Source organism: Salmo trutta, chromosome 28, assembly GCF_901001165.1.
Source record: "Salmo trutta chromosome 28, fSalTru1.1, whole genome shotgun sequence".
Taxonomy (NCBI): domain Eukaryota; kingdom Metazoa; phylum Chordata; class Actinopteri; order Salmoniformes; family Salmonidae; genus Salmo; species Salmo trutta.
In genome coordinates, this window is record NC_042984.1 from 17057094 (window position 1) to 17073709 (window position 16616).

The 16616-nt window shown below is 44.5% G+C and overlaps 1 protein-coding gene across 1 annotated transcript; it reads left to right on the forward strand.

Annotated features, from left to right (window-relative positions):
• The first annotated feature begins 1067 nt into the window (after window positions 1-1067).
• On the forward strand, window positions 1068-16609 carry rsbn1 (round spermatid basic protein 1). The gene is made up of 7 exons (XM_029718892.1): window positions 1068-1704; window positions 2246-2886; window positions 11425-11562; window positions 11848-11990; window positions 12978-13145; window positions 13554-13662; window positions 14031-16609. Exons 1-7 carry the CDS (start codon window positions 1137-1139, stop codon window positions 14646-14648), a joined length of 2385 nt encoding a protein of 794 aa, XP_029574752.1. The 5' UTR covers window positions 1068-1136; the 3' UTR covers window positions 14649-16609.
• Window positions 16610-16616: the final 7 nt, after the last annotated feature.

Below are 16616 nucleotides of genomic sequence, written 5' to 3' on the forward strand. Positions count from 1 at the left end.
GACATGTCTGGTGAGTATGCAGGCCATGGAAGAACTGGGACACTTTCAGGAATTGTGTAAAGGTCCTTGCGACATGGCTGTGCATTGTCATGCTGAAACGAGGTGATGGCGGCGGATGAATGGCACGACAATGGGCCTCGGGATCTCGTATCTCTGTTCACGTTTTAAATAGATGGGATAGTTTGTCAGAATTGATTTTTTTCGTAGCAGTTTTGGAGAATTTACGAAGCACGTTAGGAGTATTAGGTTAAGGTTTGAAAATGGTTAGGTAAATGCAAAACAAAACACGTCAGTTTGACATAAGATGTATCCCATCTAGACCAATTGTTAGGGCGAAGACACGAGTATCGTCATTATATCCACAATCTCTGGTTTCATAATTTTTATAAAATTAATTCACTCTATCCATAATTATTAGCTGGGTGGTTCAAGCCCTGAATGCTGATTGGCAGACAGCCGTGGTATATCAGACCGTAAACCACGGGGATGCCAACTTTTATTTTTACTGCTCTAATTACGTTGGTAACCAGTTTATAACAGCAATAAGGCACCTCGGGGGCTGTGCGTTATTGCTTCAATATACAATATCCAGAATAGAATGTTATAGAATACATGTTTTACATTGTTTTGGTGCCGTTCAATATTCAACCTGAAATGTTTAGAACTATGGCATGTAGATTGCAATTAGGTCCTGTATGGTGTTGTGAGTTCGATTCCTGGTACCATCCATATGTAAAATGTATGCACGCATGACTGTAATAAAATCATTGGATGAAAGAGTTTGCTAAATGCCATATTGTTGTTATTATTATTATTATTGTATTATAACACCAAAGGTGCAAAGAAGGACCCACACTCGCAACGTCCTCTGTCTATCTCTCCGAGAGTCGCTCAGTTTACCGTTACTTCAGCTGTAAAAGTGAGTGCGTGCAAATACGCACGTGTTCTCTACAAAACGAACTTCAACTCCCAGATAGCCATGCAACTAACTACATTACTGAGAGTGCGCATGAGCTGCCCATAGACCAGAACGGGTGAAAAACTACAAATACAATATCCCCAAGCGCTTAAAAGAACTACAAACTCCCATCGAGTTGCGCAGTATGAATTTATAGCCCTTTAAATGTACGTGCAAAATGGCTGCGCAGGTCGACTTGGTCCGTATTAAAGTAGAAAATAAGGTAAGGGACGGTCTTGATAAATTTGCCAAAGAAAAGAAGAAGAGAGAACTGTCACCGTCCGCGGATAAACGCCAGCGCTCATCCGAGGAGGCAAAGAAAGTAAAGCTCCATCATCATCGGCACCACCATGACCCACAACATGTTACACAGCAGCAGAATGGCCAACCACAACCACGCAACTCCAGTGCCGAAAAACCTACCCTACAACGACACCACCAGCAGCATCATCATCATCACCAGCACAACAACACCAACGATGCAAAGAAGGACTCGCACCTGCAGCCTCCGCTGCCTGCGCGGAAGGTGGTACCCGCAGCAGCCAAGTTGGACAGGAAGAAAGCACTTCCCCCGGTTCTGCCGCCTGGACTGTTCAAATTCACGCCCCTCAAAGTAGCCGAACCCGAGGCCAAAATACAGGAGAGCAAGGAAAAGCACAGGGAGAAAGAGCTCAAACTCAAACCTAAGAAGGAAAACACAGAGGCTAACGTAAAACATGGAGTAGGCCTATATAAGAAAAAGAAAGGTAGGTTATTCTTCAAATTCTATTCCGTTATATTAGTATGTTACCACTCTTAATGCTTGAATCTTATGCAAAGTTACAATTAAGTCAGACAAACCTATGTTTGTTTACATACGCAAAATAATCAGTCAGATGATGCACATGCAAGTTCCATGAATGGGGTTATTTTTTTATATATATATATATATATATATATATATATATATATATATATATATATATATTTTTTTTTGCAATTGCCTGCCTTCTCAGACTCTATGGCACGCCCACTGATGTTAGGCCTATTTTTATTGCAGAGAAGAAATGTAGTGTATGTAGCGAACGATGGTTCGTTTTGCAATCCTCCTAGTTGTCAACCCTCTTACCATCATGGCCACCTGGCACCTAATCATCCCCAGCTTCCAATCGGCTCTCCAGGTCGTTGCTGTAACTGAGAATGTGTTCATAGTCAACTTGCCTGGTAAAATAAAAAAGTGAACCAATTGCAAATTGGGCATTGACAAATTATGTGCATGGTAATGAGCTATTGTCTTCCTGTCTCCAGAGCCCCATCATGATGAGAACAGCAAGACTCAGTCGCTGGAGGAGTACCTGTTGAAGAAGAAGAAAAAGAAGCGGAGGCACCGTGAGGATGAGCGTGGTAAGACGATCCGCACGTACAACAAGGAGGTCCAGACCGTGTATGGCGGTCTGACTGACCACAGTCCTTCAGCCCGCCTTGGCCCCGTGAAGGAGGGGAAACACTGGCAGTCTGGTACAGGCGCCAACAACAACCAGCTCACTCCTAAAGAGGAACACAGCCACACCCACCTCCCCTTTCTCTCCCCCCAAGACCACTTCATCCGCTGTTCGTCTCTGCAGACAGGCACCGTCTACGGACGCTTCATCCATGAGGAGCGCCAGGCCAACGGCGGAGCATCGGTCCTGCATGCCTACGCTGATGAGCTGTCCTCTCTACGGCCAGGGGAGATGGAGCACTTTGCCCAGGAGTTCCTCGAGCTGGCCTTCGCTGAGAGACCCAGAGGGGCAGCCCGCTACGCCCTGGCTGTGGTGCACAGGGCTGCTGCCTACCTACCTGACTTCCTGGACTACTTTGCCTTCAACTTCCCCTCCACACCGGTCAAGATGGAGATCCTGGGGAAGAAGGATATAGAGACCACTACTATCGCTAACTTCCACTCTCAGGTATAGCAAAACAACATTATTGAACTGGCCTGTCACTGTCCTTCTGATGTTGCCTGTGTGGGATTTCATATTAGGTTTTGTGTTAGCCTTACATTTAATATTAAGACTGGGAATTGCCAGGGACCTCACAATACAATATTATCACAATACTTACACTGGCATACCATATACCCCCGCAAGGCGGGGGCCCCATAAGCTCTGAGGGCCCATGCGCCTGTCATCGATGTCTATTTTAAAACATTTTAATAAATCATTTTGACAGTAACCCTCTAAAAAGTAATTTGTAGACCTTTTTCATTTATATATGTTCTAGGAAGCTAAGTGTTTGTTTCTTGGGCTTCAGGACAGTGACTAAAAAATAAACTGATTGAAAGTATGAGGAGATATCAGTGAACAAATGCCGTCTGTGGTCAAGGCTGCGACGGCGCCAGTGCAGTGAGTGGAGCTTACTCAGGTGTTCAAATGCTCATATCAGACCTAGAGCCTAATGCTTCTTCGGTAGTTCTTTATGAGTTTTAGTTTAGAAAACAATCTCTCCGTGGAAGCGACAGTTACAGGGATGGTAAAAGCAGCTTGATTTCCGTAGCAACCTCAGGGAAACTGGACAGAAGGGAGTTGTGCTTCAAATACAGCAGTTCTGTAACATCTTTAATTGAGCCTCTCATTTTCCTTAATTGCCAGCCTCAACACGTTACAGAAAAATATGAGCTGAGGACAGGTCGTCTGGATACTGGACAGCAAATAAATTGACAGATGCAACAACAATTCTCGAGGGCTTGAACAAAAATACCTTTGATTTCGTTCAAATCAAATTTTATTGGTCACATACACATATTTAACAGATGTTATTGCGGTGTAGTGAAATGCTTGTGTTCCTAGCACCAACAGTGCAGTAATATCTAACAATACACAACAAGACGCACAAATCTAAAAGTAAATGAATGGAATTAAGAAATATATAAATATTAGGACGAGCAATGTTAGTCTAGAGTATAAGTGTGCGTGTGTGTGCTTGTGTGTATGTATGGGATGTATAGACATTATGGACAGTATGTTGATATACTAAATATTCTGTAGAATGGGCTCCCGAGTGGCGCAGCGGTCCCAGTGCTTGAGGCGTCACTATAGACACCCTGGTTCGAATCCAGGGTGTGATTGTGTGATTGGGAGTCCCATAGGGCGTCGCACAATTGGCCCAGCATCGTCCGGGTTTGGCCGGTGTCGGCAGTCATTGTAAATAAGAATTTTTTCTTAACTGACTTGCCTAGTTAAATAAAGGTTAAATAAAAAATGTATAATATTTAAGAATACGTAGGATAGAATACTATGTATACAGCAATAGTTGAATAGGATGTCCTTGATTAGAATACAGTATATAAATATGAAATGAGTAAAACCGTATGTAAACATTATTAAAGTGACCAGTGTTCCATGTCTATGTGCATAGGGCAGCAGTCTGTTAGGGAAAAAGTAGAGTAACAGGGTGGTAGTCGGCTAGTGACAATGGCTAAGTTCAGGGCAGGGTACTGGGTGGAGGCCGGCTAGTGATGGCTGTCTAACAGTCTGATGGCCTTGAGACAGAAGCTGTTTTTCAGTTCTCGGTCCCAGCTTTGATGCACCTGTACTGACCTCACCTTCTGGATGATAGCGGGATAAATAGGCCGTGGCTCGGGTGTTTGATGTCCTTGATCTTTTTGGCCTTCCTGTGACATCGGGTGCTGTAGATGTCCTGGAGCAGGCAGTGGACCTGTGTGGAGACTCTTGTGTTGAGGATAAGCATAGCGGAAGAATTGTTTACTACCTTCACCACCTTCGGGCAGGCCGTCAGGCAGTCCAGGACCCAGTTGCATAGGGCAAAGTTCAGACCCAGGTCCCCGAGCTTAATGATGAGCTTGGAGGACACTATGGTGTTGAATGCTGAGCTGTAGTCAATGGAAAGCATTCTTAGATAGGTATTCCTCTTGTCCAGATGGGATAGGGCAGAGTACAGTGCGACGGTGATTTCATCGTCCGTGGATCTATTGGAGCGGTATGCAAATTGAAGTGGGTCTAGGGTGTCAGGTAAGGTGAAGGTGATATGATCCTTAACTAGCCTCTCAAAGCACTTCATGATGACAGAAGTGAGTGCTATGGGGCGATAGTCATTTAGTTAAGTTACCTTGTCTTTCTTGGGTACACGAACAATGGTGGACATCTTGAAGCAAGTGGGGACAGCAGACTGGGATAGGGAGAGATTGGATATGTACGTAAACACTCCAACTGGCTAGGGATGCCCTCTGGGCCTTCAGCCCTGCAAAGGTTAACGCTCAAGTCGTACTCACGTCGGCCACGGGGAATGAGAGCCCACAGACCTCGGGAACGGCCCGCGTCTGTTATCCTGTGTTATCCTCAAAGCGGGCGAAGATGGTATTTAGCTTGTTCGGGAGCAAGTCATCGGTGTCTGCGACGTGGCTCGTTCTCCCTCTGTAATCCGTGATTGTCTGGAGTCCCTGCCACATACGTCTTGTGTCTAAGCCGCTTAATTGCGACTCCATTTTGTCTCTGTACTGATGTTTTTCCTGTTTGATTACCTTACGGAGGTCATAACTGGACTGTTTGTATTCAACCATCTCTCCCAGTCACCTTGCTGTGGTTAAATCCGGTGGTTCGTGCTTTCAATTTTGCGCGAATGCTGCCATCTATCCACGGTTTTTGGTTTGGGTATGTTTTTATGGTCACAGTGGGAAAAACATCCCATACAGTGCATTCGGAATAAATCAGACCCATTGACTTTTTCCACATTTTGTTAAGTTACAGCCTTATTCTAAAATCGATTAAAACAATTATAATTTAATCCTCATCAGTCTACACACTACTCCATAATGAGAAAGCAAAAACAGGTTTTTAGAAATGTTTGCTAATTTATTACAATTAAGAAACAGATACCTTATTTACATACAGTTGAAGTCGGAAGTTTACATACACTTAGGTTGGAGTCATTAAAACTCGTTTTTCAACCACTCCACACATTTCTTGTTAACAAACTATAGTTTTGGCATGTCGGTTAGGACATCTACTTTGTGCATGACACAAGTCATTTTTGCAACAATTGTTTACAGACAGATTATTTCACTTATAATTCACTGTATCACAATTCCAGTGGGTCAGAAGTTTGCATACACTAAGTTGACTGTGCCTTTAAACAGCTTGGAAAATTCCAGAAAATTATGTCATGGCTTTAGAAGCTTCTGATAGGCTAATTGACATAATTTGAGTCAATTGGAGGTGTACCTATGGATGTATTTCAAGGCCTACCTTCAAACTCAGTGCCTCTTTCCTTGACATCATGGGAAAATAAAAATAAATCAGCCAAGACCTCAGAAGAAAAACAATTGTAGACCTCCACAAGTCTGGTTCATCCTTGGGAGCAATTTCCAAACACCTGAAGGTACCACGTTCATCTGTACAAACAATAGTACGCAAGTATAAACACCATGGGACCACACAGCCGTCATACCGCTCAGGAAGGAGCGGCGTTCTGTCTCCTAGAGATTAATGTACTTTGGTGCAAAAAGTGCAAATCAATCCCAGAACAACAGCAAAGGACCTTGTGAAGATGCTTGAGGGAACAGGTACAAAAGTATCTATATCCACAGTAAAACGAGTCGTATATTGACATAACCTGAAAGGCCACTCAGCAAGGAAGAAGCCACTGCTCCAAAACTGCCATAAAAAAGCCAGATTACGGTTTGCAACTGCACATGGGGACAAAGATCGTACTTTTTGGAGAAATGTCCTCTGGTCTGATGAAACAAAAATAGAACTGTTTGGCCATAATGACCATCGTTATGTTTGGAGGAAAAGGGGGGGGGCTTGCAAGCCGAAGAACACCATCCCAATCGTGAAGCACAGGGGTGGCAGCATCATGTTGTGGGGGTGCTTTGCTGCAGGAGGGACTGGTGCACTTCACAAAATAGATGGCATCATGAGGGAGGAAAATTATGTGGATATATTGAAGCAACATCAAGACATCAGTCAGGAAGTTAAAGCTTGGTTGCAAATGGGTCTTCCAAATGGACAATAACCCCAAGCATACTTCCAAAGTTGTGGCAAAATGGCTTAAGGACAACAAAGTCAAGGTATTGGAGTGGCCATCACAAAGCCCTGACCTCAATCCTATAGAAAATGTGTGGGCAGAACTGAAAAAGCGTGTGCGAGCAAGGAGGACTTCAAACCTGACTCAGTTACAACAGCTCTGCCAGAAGGAATGGGCCAAAATTCACCCAACTTATTGTGGGAAGCTTGTGGAAGGCTACCCAAAATGTTTGACCCAAGTTAAACAATTTAAAGGCAACGCTACCAAATACTAATTGAGTGCATGTAAACTTCTGACCCACTGGGAATGTGATGAATGAAATAAAAGCTGAAATCATTCTCTCTACTATTATTCTGACATTTCACATTCTTAAAATAAAGTGGTGATCCTAACTGACCTAAGACAGGGAATTAAATGTCAGGAATTGTGAAAAACTGAGTTTAAATGTATTTGGCTAAGGTGTATGTAAACATAGACTTCAACTGTAAGTATTCAGACCTTTTGCTATGAGACTTGTAATTGGGCTCAAGTGCATCCTGTTTCCATTGATCCTCCCTGAGATGTTACTACAACTTGATTGGAGTCCACCTGTGGTAAATTCAATTGATTGGAAATGATTTGGAAAGGCATACACCTGTCTATATAAGGTCCCACAGTTGACAGTGCATGTCAGAGCAAAAACCAAGCCATGAGGTCAAAGGAATTGTCTGTAGAGCTCCGAGACAGGATTGTGTCGAGGCACAGATCGGGGGAAGGGTAACATAACATTTCTGCAGCTTTGACGGTCTCCAAAAACATAGTGACCTCCATCATTCTTAAATGGAAGACGTTTGGAACCACCAAGACTCTTCCTAGAGTTGGCCAAACTGAGCAATCAGGGGAGAAGGGCCTTGGTCAGGGAGGTGACCAAGAACCTAATAGTCACTCTGACAGAGCTCCAGAGTTCCTCTGTGGAGATGGGAGAACATTCCAGAAGGACAACCATCTCTGCAGCACTCCACCAATCCGGCCTTTATGGTTGAGTGGCCAGACGGAAGCCACTCCTCAGTAAAAGGCACATGACAGCCAGCTTGGAGTTTGCCAAAAGGCACCTAAAGGACTCTCAGACCACGAGAAACAAGATTATCTGTTCTGACGAAACCAAGATTGAACTCTTTGGCCTGAATTCCAAATGTCACATCTGGAAGAAACCAGGCACCATCCCTAAAGTGAAGCATGGTGGTAGCAGCATCATGTTGTGGGGATGTTTTTCAGCGGCAGGGACTGGGAGGTTAGTCAGGATTGAGGGAAAGATGAACGGAGCAAAGTAAAGAGATCCTTGAAGAAAACCTGCTCCAGAGCGCTAAGGACCTCAGACTGGGGCGAAGCTTCACCTTCTAACAGGACAATGACCCTAAGCACACAGCCAAGACAATGCAGGAGTGGCTTCGGGACAAGTCTCTGAATGTCCTTGAGTGGCCCAGCCAGAGCCCGGACTTGAACCAGATCGAACATCTCTGGAGAGACCTGAAAAAAGCTGTGCAGCGATGCTCCCCATTCAACCTGACAGAGCTTGAGAGGTTCTGCAGTGAAGAATGGGAGAAATTCTCCAAATACAGGTGTGCTAAGCTTGTAGCGTAATACCCAAGAAGACTCGAAGCTGTAATCGCTGCCAAAGGTGCTTCAACAAAGTACCAAGTTAAGAGTCGGAATACTTATGTAAATATATTTCAGTTTTTTTTATACATTTGCAAATATTACCAAAAATCTGTTTTTGCTTTGTCATTATGAGGTTTTGTGTGTAGATTGAGGGGGGGAAAACTATTTAATCCATTTTAGAATAAGGTTGTAACTTAACAAAGTTTGGGAAAAGTCACGGGTCTGAATACTTTCTGAATGCACTGGATGTACTTCCTTATGAACTCCGTCACGGTGATTCTCAGAGACCACCCGGAACATATCCCTGTCCGCATGATCAAAACATCCACGCCAGTGGATACTTACAGTAGGTGCTGATACCATTTGTATTGCGATTCTCACGATTCTATGTGTATTGCAATTTGCTACTGCGATTTTATTGCGATTTGATGTTCCTAACATATTGCTCACCATACAGTGCATTCAGAAAGTATTCAGACCACTTCACTTTTTCCACATTTTGTTACATTGCAGCCTTATTCTACAATTGATTCGTTTTTTTCCTCATCAGTCTACACACAATAAAACGTTTTTAGATTTCTTTGCAAAGTTATATAAAAAATATATATATATATTACAATTTACATAAGTATTCAGACCCTTTACTCAGTACTTTGATGAAGCAGCTTTGGCAGCGATTACAGTCTTGATTCCTCTTGGGTATGGTGCTACAAGCTTGGCACACCTGTATTTGGGGAGTTTCTCTCATTCTTCTCTGCAGATCCTCTCAAGCTCTGTCGGGTTGGATGAAGAGCATATTTTTTTCTGGTCTCAGTGTGCCAGTGTGCCAAAAGGTCGTTGTCCTTTTGGAAGGTAACCTTCCCCCAAGTTTGAGGTCCTGAGTGCTCTGGAGCAGGTTTTTATCATGGACCTCTCTTTACTTTGCTCCTTTCATCTTTTCCTCACTACTGACTAGTCTCCAAGTCCCTGCTGCTGAAAAACATCCCCACAGCATGATGCTGCCACCAACATGCTTCACCGTAGGGATGGTATTGGCCAGGTGATGAGCAGTGCCTGGTTTCCTCCAGACGTGACGCTTGCGTTCAGGCCAAAGAGTTCAATCTTGGTTTCATCAGACCATGGAATCTTGTTTCTCGTGGTCTGAGAGTCCTTTATGTGCCTTTTGGCAAACTCCAAGCTGGCTGTCATGTGCCTTTTACTGAGGAATGGCTTCCGTCTGGCCACTCTACTATAAAGGCCTGATTGGTGGAGTGCTGCAGAGATGGTTGTCCTTCTGGAATGTTCTCCCATCTCCACAGAGGAACTCTGGAGCTCTGTCAGAGTGACTATTGGGTTCTTGGTCACCTCCTTGACCAAGGCCCTTCTCCCCCGATTGCTCAGATTGGCCGGGCAGCCAGCTCTAGTAAGTGTCTTGGTGGTTCCAAACGTCTTCCATTTAAGAATGATGGAGGCCACTGTGTTCTTGGGGACCTTCAATGCTGCAGAAATGTTTTGTATCCTTCCCCAGATCTATGCCTCAACACAATCCTGTCTCGGAGCTCTAAGGACAATTCCTTCGACCTCATGGCTTGGTTTTTGCTCTGACATGCACTGTCAACTGTGGGACCTGATATAGACAGGTGTGTGCCTTTCCAAATCATTTCCAATCAATTGAATTTACCACAGGTGGACTCCAATCAAGTTGTAGAAACATCTAGTTTTTTATTTTTAATACATTTGCAAAAATGTAAAATAAACAGTTTTCGCCTTGATATTATGGGGTGTTTAGATTAATGAGGAAAAAATGTATTGGATCCATTTTAGAATAAGGCTGTAACTTAAAAGTGAAGGGGTCTGAATACTTTCCAAATGCACTGTATTTCTGCTTCAGAAGGACAAGAGAGAGCCAAGAAATTAATTTTGATCAGTCATGGAAATAAAAGTGCTGAAAATAAATTGTTTCAAAAGATGGAGAACAAGCTATGAAGGAAAAAATCTGGAGTTTTGGTGCAAGTACAGCCGAGTTGCACCAAAATAATATGGCCATGATGTCAAAAATAATATCTCGATATGTAACTGTATTGATGTTTTCCCCCGCCACTTAAATATGCTGGCAGTGGTCACCAACCCTGGTCCTGGAGAGTTACAGGCTGTGGAGGGTTTTGTTCCATCCCATCGTCAAGACCTCAACCAGCCTGATAAAGTGATTGACTGTGAATCAGGTGTTATAGCTGTGTACCCACCAGTACTTACCTTAGACAAAGTTATGAATGAGCTCAACAGTCAGTCTGTTAGCCATCCAATAGTTATTTCATTCCAAAGTACAGCAATGTTAAGTCTATAGCTGAACTCCTGCCAAGTGTTCCCTGTTGCTCTGCTGAGGCCTAGTAGAGAGGCTCTAGACTTGTTCCATTACGTTTTACTGTTGTGTTTGACCAGACCAATGGATTCTCATAGGGCTGATTGTACCACACACACGGTTTATACAGTTTAATGCAGCCTTTCCACTGCAATATCCAAGTGCTACTAATGGGTTCAGGGGAGGAAAATAAATGCAGGGCACTGCTTGATTATGTTGCACTAACTAACTAGGGTTAGCTAAATGTTGGAAAGCCTTGGATGGCTCCATGCTCACCAAACCATCCACCTGGGTCAGTTTTAGTCCAATATCATAATGATATATTAAAGCCTGAAGCCAATGCACATTGGCATTGCATTAATTTCAGATTGAGCCAAATCAACATTACCTCTCCACCTGTGTGCTGACTGTAGGTGGGTCGGACCAGGCTGGCCCCATGAAACGGATCAGTCTGGTCTGACCTCTGACCTCTCTCCCTGTCCTGTAGGTGGGGCGGACCTACTGCTCGGGGACGTACCGGGCCGGTCCCATGAGACAGATCAGTCTGGTGGGAGCCATGGCAGAGGAGGTGGGGGACTACTTCCCAGAGTTCCTGGACATGCTGGAGGAGTCCCCCTTTCTGAAGGTCAGAGGATGAGAGAATGGATGTTGGTGCTTGGAATTTATCAAATGATTAATACAAAACGACCTTCTTTCTATTCATTCTTACTAGCCTCCTGGCCATAGTTTTAGAACTGAAATGTAGGTCTATGGTTTATGTGTAGGCCTATAGCTAAGGTTAACTGACTGAAGTCAGGCAAATGTAGTTATTGCTGATCATTTCTGTCTCAATGTAGGCCTTTGATTTTTTTTAATTAATCGTTGTATACGCAGAGTATGATTGTCACTGAAACTCTGTCTGTCTGTCCAGTTGACCCTACCTTGGGGCAGTCTCTCCAGCCTGAAGCTGGACTGTCGTTCCCAGAGTGATGATGGGCCCATCATGTGGGTCCGGCCGGGTGAGCAGATGGTGCCAACCGCTGACATGCCCAAGTCACCCTTCAAACGACGCAGGTAGCCTAAACATCCCAGGACTTTTATCATAGTAACACAGTAATAATATAGTAATAACATAGTATTACTATATGTGACCTAACGCATAATAAGCCTCCTTATAGGAGGAACATTTATTAGTTTGTGACAGTGTAGCTCTACTCCCTCTCCTTGCTTCCCACTCCTCCATCCCTTTTCCCACTCCTCCTCTCTGTCCTCACTGTCTCCCTCTATCCCTTTTCCCACTCCTCCTCTCTGTCCTCACTGTCTCCCTCTATCCCTTTTCCCACTCCTCCTCTCTGTCCTCACTGTCTCCCTCCATCTCTTTCCCACTCCTCCTCTCTGTCCTCACTGTCTCCCTCCATCTCTTTCCCCACTCCTCCTCTCTGTCCTCACTGTCTCCCTCCATCTCTTTCCCACTCCTCCTCTCTGTCCTCACTGTCTCCCTCCATCTCTTTCCCACTCCTCCTCTCTGTCCTCACTGTCTCCCTCTATCTCTTTCCCACTCCTCCTCTCTGTCCTCACTGTCTCCCTCCATCTCTTTCCCCACTCCTCCTCTCTGTCCTCACTGTCTCCCTCTATCTCTTTCCCACTCCTCCTCTCTGTCCTCACTGTCTCCCTCCATCTCTTTCCCCACTCCTCCTCTCTGTCCTCACTGTCTCCCTCTATCTCTTTCCCACTCCTCCTCTCTGTCCTCACTGTCTCCCTCCATCTCTTTCCCCACTCCTCCTCTCTGTCCTCACTGTCTCCCTCCATCTCTTTCCCACTCCTCCTCTCTGTCCTCACTGTCTCCCTCTATCTCTTTCCCCACTCCTCCTCTCTGTCCTCACTGTCTCCCTCCATCTCTTTCCCACTCCTCCTCTCTGTCCTCACTGTCTCCCTCCATCTCTTTCCCCACTCCTCCTCTCTGTCCTCACTGTCTCCCTCCATCTCTTTCCCACTCCTCCTCTCTTTCCCTTCTCTGCTGGTGGTTGACTGTAGTATGTGCTCTCCCTTTCCTCTCTATAGGTCCATGAATGAGATTAAGAACCTTCACTACCTGCCCAGGACCAGTGAGCCCAGAGAGGTGCTGTTTGAGGACCGAACCAGGGCTCATGCTGACCATGTGGGCCAGAGCTTCGACTGGCAGAGTACGGCAGCAGTGGGCGTGCTGAAGGCTGTGCAGTTTGGGGAATGGTGAGTTTTTACTGGAAGTAGGGCAGTTTGGGGAATGGTGAGTTTTTACTAGAAGTAGGGCAGTTTGGGGTATGGTGGGTTTTTACTGGAAGTAGGGCAGTTTGGGGTATGGTGGGTTTTTACTAGAAGTAGGGCAGTTTGGGGTATGGTGGGTTTTTACTGGAAGTAGGGCAGTTTGGGGAATGTTGAGTGTTTGGGAAGTGTTTGGTATTCATGCAGGTCTGCTTGGCTCTCAGCTGCAATGCAGTATGACTATGCTGGTGAAATAATTCCAGTTTGGGATGCTTCATCCAGTGTTTCTGTCATCACAGATTCCTGTTATTTGTTAAACTAATTTGACTCTTCACCCTTGATTCCACATTTGATCAACATTTGTGTAGATGTGAACTAACTGTCTTTGATCTACAGGAGTGAGCGTCCGAGGATAACCAAAGATGTGGTGTGTTTCCACGCAGAAGACTTTAACGATGTGGTCCAGAGGCTGCAGCTGGATCTGTACGAGCCCCCTGTGTCTCAGGTAGGAACTGAGCTCTTATTGAACCTTGAATCGGTTAAGGTGATGCATGAATCTCCTCTATATGGGATCATAGCAGATCAGATGTCCGACAGGCTTAGTCATAAAAGGATCAGACACGAGGGGGAAAGCCTTGGCGTGGATGACATAATATGCCATTTAGTGAGTCAGTTTAAAGCTTTAATTTGCAGAACCAGAGTCTTTATTCTGGTCCCAGAGAATGACCAATTCTGCATAATCTTCTCTGGAGTTTTGTGGAATTGAGTTCAGTGTTGGTGAAGATACCAGGCAGACGTGACAGGACTGACTGACTGCTGATGTGTGGGAATGGATCCGGTAGGCCTACCTCTAATCCTCATCTCTCTCTGCAGTGTGTCCAGTGGGTAGACGATGCCAAGCTGAACCAGCTGAGGCGGGAGGGTATCCGCTATGTCCGTGTGCAGCTGTGTGACGACGACATCTACTTCATCCCCCGTAACGTCATTCACCAGTTCAAAACTGTGTCGGCAGTCTGCAGCCTGGCCTGGCACATCCGCCTCAGACAGTACCATGACGAGAAGGACTGCGGAGAACACACCCTACACAAGCCCAACGACCAGAGCACAACATCGGGTCAATTCTTCTCATCCTCCCCTTCCCCGGCCCAGCCAGATGCCAAAGGGCCCCACTGTGCCGGTCTGCAGGCACAGAGAGACAAGACCCAGGGAGCAGTGGCCAAGACTGAGAAACCAGTGTTTCAGAGGCCTACTACTCCACCTAGAGAGCCCCGGCCAGCCCGTCCTCAGTCTGCCAAGTCTGCACACCTGCCCCCTCCCTTCCTGGGCATCAGCCCCTTGCCACAGCCCCTCGCTCCCTCTGGTTCTGGTTCTAACCCCTCCACCGTAGAGCCGAGGCTTCCACAGCCCCTGGTCTGGCCTCCCCCTGGTCTAGACTACAACTCCCCGCGACCCCACCATGATGTACAGCGCCCCACTGACTTCTTCAAATGACCTTCCCTCCTTTAGCTACGTTTACTACCTTCTAAGGGAGAGCAGTTTATTTAAAGGAATGTGACTGTGTGCGCTTATGACACTTTCTGAAAATGTTATTCTTGAACTTTTCGAACTTCTTCTCTTTAAATTATTCAGATAAAGTATTATTTTTATTTGTAAATTCAGTATGAGACAAGCTTAGAAATGTTTTTTTTCTTAGCCAAAGTGTGAAATGTACATTTAGGAACATTTGTCAGAAAAAGTGTCTGTGTTTATTTGTTAGTACCTGAAACTGAGGTCCCTCTGGGGAGTTTCCTAACTTGCTTCGAGAGTTACCAAGGCAACTCGCTTTGCCAGTCGAGAGAGACTACCAAGGTGTACAGTATATCATGTACATTGCCTAATTGGTTTTTAGATAAAAGTGCCTGCCACCCGAAGAACAGCAATCAGTCTCAAATACATATATATTTGTTTCATTCTTAGAGTAGCCTTCTTGTTGAAAGATATTTAAGATATTTTCCTAAGTTGTTAAACTTATTTTTGTCTGTGCTTCACAAATGCAGAGTTGGCCTGCATTTTTATATGGATTGTGGATTAATATATTTTTTAGATGTGTACTGTAATAAAACAATTATACTGTTAACAATGAATGCATGTTCTGGTGTTTGACACTGACGTTGATACAGTACAATAGTTTATGTCCAAAATATTGTCCAACTTTCAGCCATTTCTATCTATGTTTGAATGTTGTACTACTGTCCTTTACTACTGTCCCTTTCCTTTACTACTGTCCCACTTTTACACTGCTTCTGATGTTTAATTTATTTGTTCAGCATTTAGTTAAACTAGGTAGCCTAGCGGTTGGACCAGTAGCCGAAAGGTTGCTGGTTCGAATCCCTGAGCTGACTGTGTAAAATCTATGTCAATGGGCCCTTGAGGAAGACACCTAACCCTACTTGATCCTGTAAGTCGCTCTGGATAAGAGCATCTGCTAAATGACTAAAATGTAAAACAAATGGCCATATGTTCTGAAGTAAGTCTATTACTTTAGGCTGTCCATTATAATGGGTTTTAAGAGGTTAAACCTGTGTGAGGTGAGGGCAGTTTGGGTCTGTGATGGTGAGGGCAGTTTGGGTCTGTGATGGTGAGGGCAGTTTGGGTCTGTGATGGTGCACATGGCAAGAATGGTTCTGGTCACCAATCACTTTTGTGAAATGTTTTCCTGTAAAAACACCCACGCATTTTAAAATGCAATATATTATCTGTTGTTATCTAGAATTATGTGATTGCTGTCAGTGTACTTTGTTATACATGTTTTCTCTCAGTGTTTTGATGAAAATGTCACACCCGTCTATGGGGGATAGTACTGTAATAGGTCAAATCTGAGTTCAATGTAGTGACCACTATTGTAAGTTTTCTTGTTTTTGCACTTGTCTGTCTGGTGGTAACTATGCTGAGAAAGAAGTCTATGTAAGGGTGAGCTGGTTGTTCCTGAGCCTCGGAAGCCCAGGTCGGGTGACGGAGACAGGATATGGAAGGCTGGCCACTCGACTAGTTGTTCCTTAAAAGTCTGTCAGTACAACTGATGCATTTCCCTAGGATGCAGATTAGGGTTTAGCTAGCATTTTAGTTCCTTGACAATTGTGCCCATTTGAAACTGATTAGTTTGTAGGCCTATAAGCCTATAATAACACAGACTATAAATTGCTTCCTTACGCTTCATGATTTCCAGATGTGGAATCTGTAGACTAGAAGGTATAGAATCAGGTTGGTTAAGTAAGTCATAAGAACAGTATGAAGATATAATGACCCTTTGGAATGAACATTGGTCATTTAAAACAATGCCTTTCATGTATTTTAAGTGTTTCTCAAACATGCAGTTTTTCTGAAAAGTCGAATGGCTAGTTATTGTGATTTGTTAAACAGATGGTTGTCATAGGTACTGAAATAAATTGGCAGCTAGCTCCTGTTTCTTCTAACTTCTGT

What these genes read in the sequence shown, in the direction of transcription:
- rsbn1 (XM_029718892.1), top strand. Translation starts at nt 1,137, where the DNA reads ATGGCTGCGCAGGTCGACTTGGTCCGTATTAAAGTAGAAAATAAGGTA. An exon ending in GCTGTGCAGTTTGGGGAATG is followed by an intron (nt 13,146 to 13,553) that starts GTGAGTTTTTAC and finishes TTTGATCTACAG; the next exon opens with GAGTGAGCGTCCGAGGATAA. An exon ending in ACGAGCCCCCTGTGTCTCAG is followed by an intron (nt 13,663 to 14,030) that starts GTAGGAACTGAG and finishes CTCTCTCTGCAG; the next exon opens with TGTGTCCAGTGGGTAGACGA.